Source organism: Triticum dicoccoides, chromosome 6B, assembly GCF_002162155.2.
Source record: "Triticum dicoccoides isolate Atlit2015 ecotype Zavitan chromosome 6B, WEW_v2.0, whole genome shotgun sequence".
Taxonomy (NCBI): Eukaryota; Viridiplantae; Streptophyta; class Magnoliopsida; order Poales; family Poaceae; genus Triticum; species Triticum dicoccoides.
Genome location: NC_041391.1, coordinates 686,817,465 through 686,822,773, shown reverse-complemented (window position 1 = coordinate 686,822,773; position 5,309 = coordinate 686,817,465). Strand labels below are relative to the sequence as shown.

At 44.9% G+C, this 5,309-nt stretch overlaps 1 protein-coding gene across 1 annotated transcript; it reads left to right on the top strand.

Annotated features, from left to right (window-relative positions):
- Nucleotides 1-1,281: 1,281 nt before the first annotated feature.
- LOC119323991 (mRNA-decapping enzyme subunit 2-like) lies at nt 1,282-4,713 on the top strand. Its single transcript, XM_037597705.1, has 8 exons — nt 1,282-1,463; nt 1,569-1,720; nt 1,875-2,002; nt 2,086-2,184; nt 2,834-2,986; nt 3,552-3,655; nt 3,827-3,894; nt 4,218-4,713. The coding sequence occupies exons 1-8, from the start codon at nt 1,378-1,380 to the stop codon at nt 4,469-4,471; spliced, it is 1,044 nt and encodes a 347-aa protein (XP_037453602.1). The 5' UTR covers nt 1,282-1,377; the 3' UTR covers nt 4,472-4,713.
- The last annotated feature ends 596 nt before the right edge of the window (nt 4,714-5,309 follow it).

Here is a 5,309-nt window from a genome sequence, read left to right as displayed (position 1 = left end):
TCCCCATATGCTCAAAATCTGGCTCTGCCCTTGGTTCACAACTGCTTTGGACAACCCTAGAGCGACCATGGAGCGACCAGCCTTACTGTTTGATGAATTCGATATGGAGCTTTTTTTCACACAACCTCTACAATTACCATTTAGAATGGCGCAGAAGCTATCCTTTTGTCAGATAGATGGTTACTCACCGTTGCGGAGGTACACCGGATCAGCCCAAGCCCATCATTGTCGCCAGTCACATGGATGTCGACCAATGGCGGTGAGGGAGATCATGTGAAGAAGACCATTGCGAGCTGAGGAAAATTGGCAACTGCCAGCGTCCATGACACACAGCTATTCAGATTTTTTCACACCATGTAAGCCTCACTTGCAAAATCATTTTTCGTTTTTGCTCTTCGACTAGCTCGTGAAAGTCACATGGATTTCGTGATGTGAGGGAGACAAATATGAATACTAACACAAAGATGAATGACTCATTGATGTCATCACCATGTTCAAATCTTACAAAATACTGTAGCAAGGAGGGAGACGAAGATGGTGTCCGCGCACACGACCTAGGGCCAGTGCCCGTTGATGGTGGCGGTGCCTCCTTGTGTTCCTCTTGCGTGGGTGTTGTGGTGTTGGTGTTGGAGATGAAGCTCTTGAGAGAGAGAGCCATCCCTCTAGATGAGAGGGTGCAACCTTCCTACAACTGTGTGGATTTGTGGATGGATTGGATGGATGATCGTCGATGCCTAGGGTTGAAGGTGTCTAAATAGCCGGTCTGCTCATGCATCCTCCATGGATATGCATGCTTCCCCCCTTTGATCCAAGGGCTCTAGGCGAGCCCCATTCTCTCGCAATACCTCCCCTAAGGTCCAAGGACCCCTTAGGAACAAACAAGGTTGAAATTGATGAAGAATCACATATCCTCGTTGCAGAATCACCTAGTACGGGCACTGGTGCGAGTGTGGATACTCGTACTGTGCGGATATCCGGACGCCAACAAACCACCCTTATGTTTGGTTCCAGATTGTGGGATTTGAACATTCGAACCGGTTCAGATAAATTTGATGGCCATCGTTGGATGACAAAAAGTATCCGAAATGTCAAATCCAATGATTTAGGAGTGATTTGATGAACCGCCTTAGAGTTGCCTAAGGTTTCAGTTCGCTAAAGCCAGGCAAACGCCTTTTCAATAAAAGAAAAAATAACACGGCAGATAGTTTGTGCAGCAACGAAATTTCGGTTTACGTAAAACATGTAATACGCTTTCCGGCTTGAGTCACAGCTCCCATACTCCACTGCCCCCCTGCCCGAGTCCGGCCTACAGTGAGGAGACCGGAGCCAGAGAGGGGCGGGCGAGCGCGAGAGCGAGTGGGCGGCGGCGGGCGGTGGATGGCGATGGCGGGCGGCGGGGGACTGAACCGGTCATCGTCGCGGGGGCAGCTGCCGCCGCAGGAGCTGCTCGACGATCTCTGCAGGTGCGTAGCCCTAACCCATCCCCCGATCCCCATCTCCGCAACTCCATCAGACCCAACCCGAATCCAATCCAATCCAATCCAATCCAATCCAATCTCGTGCCGCAGCCGGTTCGTGCTGAACGTGCCCAAGGAGGACCTGGAGTCGTTCGAGCGGATCCTGTTCCTGCTGGAGCAGGCGCACTGGTTCTACGAGGACAACTCCGTGGAGCACAACCCCTCCCTCAAGTCCCTCTCCTTCAAGGACTTCACCTCCCTCAGTAAGATAAAGATCGCTCCTTTCCCCTTTAAATCTGCTCCTGTCTCGTCACGGCCCGGGACTCCGAGCCCCGTCGAGGACGATGGTTCTTGGCGGATTCGTCGCTGACTCCGACATTGTCGCCGTCGCGGTCGCCGTCGTCCTTGTGTGCGCAGTGTTCAACAGCTGCGCCGCCCTCAGGCCCTACCGCGCGCACCTCGACGACATCTACAAGGACTTCACCCACTACAAGTTCCGCGTCCCCGTCTCCGGCGCCATCATCCTCGATGACAATTATGACAGGGTAATTTTGTTGAATAGCCCTCAATTTCCTCTGGAATTTTGTTGAATCTCAAGGTTTGCTGACCTCTCCCTTTTTCTCTGCAGTGCTTACTTGTGAAAGGATGGAAGTCTAGTGCAAGCTGGAGTTTTCCCCGTGGAAAGAGGAGCAAAGATGAAGAGGATCATACTTGTGCAGTTAGAGAAGTAAGTTTCTGGGCTTGATCCGCGTTGTGCTTTACAGTTTCCATCAGACATATTGCACTTGTAGTGAAGCAATAATGCTTGTAGATATTGCCGGACTGTTATTTTCTGGTCTGCTGAACATGGAGGTTCTTTGTTTTTACAGATTAGTTTCCTAACAATTCAAATTTCAAATCTCTAGATATTCTATGCACGCCAAAACATTGCGTTCTTGAGTTAATGTCTGGATCTGTTCTCTACATATGGGTGTCTTCTTACACCAACAATGGACCACATCAGTGTTCCTTTTGGCAATGTGTCACTGTCACAATGTCAAAGATAACAAGTGAATCTCCAATTTGTAGCATATTTACAGAACCAAGTCTCATGTTTCAGCTATTATTCCATTCTTAGATGTGTTCTTTGCTAGGTGGGACCATCAAGCTCTCTAGTCGTCTGTACTATTTTTCTTGACCGAGAATGAGGCAATTTAGCACCAATTAGCTATATTTATACCCATTAGTTCTCTGCATAAATTACATGAAGATCTGAACTTTATCATATTTTTTCTTTTGTCCAATTACAAGCTCGTCCTGTCCATGTTTTACTCTTCCCTGCTTTTCATTACATAACCAATTTTACCTAAGCGACGTTTATTTGCATAACTATGCAGGTTCTGGAGGAGACTGGGTGTGATGTTTCTAAGCTTTTGAAAATGGATGACCACATTGAAGTTTCAATTGGACAACAAAGAGTTCGACTCTATATTATTACGGGTGTTAAGGAAGATACTGTTTTTGCACCTCAAACTAAGAAAGAGATCAGTGTATGCAAATTCTCAAATCTTTTCTCATCTTTCTATTCGGTAAAACAATTTTTCTGCACCTACCAACATCATGTTATGAAGATATGGCATGGTATTGGTATGCATGCCATGGTTCCTTAATCGGTAGTCTTCAATTGTATTAGTACTGTATGTAATAGTTTCTCCTTTCTGAATAACATATTGTAAGAATGGTCCTGATGTTTTGCAACAATGCATCCCAGCTGAGAAGTGGCACTACGTAGATATGTGTTACTATTTTTGTAACCGCTAACACATGCCCAGACTCTTTGCAATTTCACACATGTTTTTTTTAATCAGCCCATTGCATCCCCACATGTTCTTATTTCCTTGGTTTGAACGTTGCCACATGACCAAACTGCTTGCAATTTCTTATTATCTCGTATGCTTTCTTAGGTATAGCATTGTGTTAGTAATTTTTGTGTTTGCTCGAGCTTCAAAGCTATTGTATTTGCATTGTTTGGTTTTTATCTTTCTTCTTTAAACCTTTTTTTGGTAAATGAGTGAAATGGCCACTGCTAACTTTTTCTCTCTGCGAATATGGCAGGAGATCTCATGGCACAGAATTGATGATCTTCTACCTGCTAGTGATGATGCAATATCTCGTGGAGTGAATGGGATGAAGCTTTATATGGTTGCACCATTTTTGACGTCAGTACTTCTTTACACTATTTTTTTATATCTTCCTTTGTGCAGAAGTTCTATATATGCATTGCTCCCATGGTGGCTGTTAAACTCTTAGCATGTTCGATTGGTTGTGCTTCTTAAATGTATTTTGTTGGTTCCACATTATTTGGCGCCTTACGGTTTTGCTTGTCCCAGGGGTCTAAAATCATGGATAGGCACACATCGGTCCCAAGTATATCAGAAGTCAGATACATCTGCTAGAGGTTTCTTCTGCTCCCTCTTATGCCCATTGTGGTCATTGGCCTAGATAAAGACATTCCTGAGTACCCACGAATTAATTCTGTATTAACTGTTTTGCTTCAAATTTACCAAGCCCTGTTCTCTAAAGTCTAAAGTCAATCCACAGATGTCTTTCCAAAGTGAACCAAAGCTAATACACAAGTATAACATATTCGAGGGCAATACTATATTCATGAGTAACTTTTGGCGCTTGATATATACCCATGTTGAACCTGTTGTGACATGTACTGCTTTCTTACATGGTTGTGAACCCTGAGGTGACATCTACGGTAACATCACTCCACAGGTACTGTGTGGAAAGCGAAGAATCCCTCGGGTGTCTTTGTGCCTGTGGAGAACCCTGTTATTACTAGAGCAGGGTCTGACGCGCAGAACCCTGTTATTACTAGAGCAGGGCCTGGCACGCAGAACCCTGTTATTACTAGAGCAGGATCTGGCACGCAGCACGTCGACAACCGCCCTGGCAAAAGCTTCAGAAGCTTCAGATTCGATACGGCCAGTATCCTGCAGTCCATGGAAGCTTCCTTTCTGCGTACCTAAGATCCTGACAGACCATCAACTCCTGTACCCCTGGAATGCCGTCGTCCCTCATTGTTAACTGGAATCCTTGACGCCACGGCATTTCGTCTTCCCCATGTCCTCTTCTTTTGGTATCTGTAATCTAGAACGCAACAATTGTCGCATCTTTCTTGAGTTGTTATTATGTCATGTCTTTCATACACTTAAATTCTTGCTTTTGCTTTAGGGGATTATATGCGATGTCTGAAATTATTTGCATGTTACACTGGTTAGTGCAGGAAGAATTCTTGTGCGCTATGGCCCTCTTTATTAGCATTGGGTCATAAATTAACCAGCTTTCTAATCGGTCGGACGCTGAATAAGACAATCCTTTTTGGCTCTCGTGTGCCACACTCCTGGTAACAAACATAGGAATACATATAAGTGAAGTGCAGGAACGGCATAGGTGAAAGCACATTGATTTTTGGAGCTAGCAGTGCATAAATCCATGAATCACATCACTACAGGAATAAATCATAACACTTGCAGTTCTTCTGTTAGCACATGATGAGCTTTCTTTGCAGCTATTTCCTATCACAAATGCATCAAGAAACAGTGAAAAGGATGATAACAAAAAAATCGTTGCAACAAGAGGCAAGTCTTGTAGCACCCATGAACTAACTCAGCATGGATCAAACATGTAGGTTTTAGATTCAACAAGGCGGCTTCAAATCAGCATTCACCGCAACACACCGATATCACTAATTCAACATTGAATCGAACACAAGTTTCGTAATAACTTGCAGCATCACGCAGGTGAAGTAGGCATCGTCTGGTCAAAACAACAAGGAGTCCAGGACTCTGCAACACACCGATATCA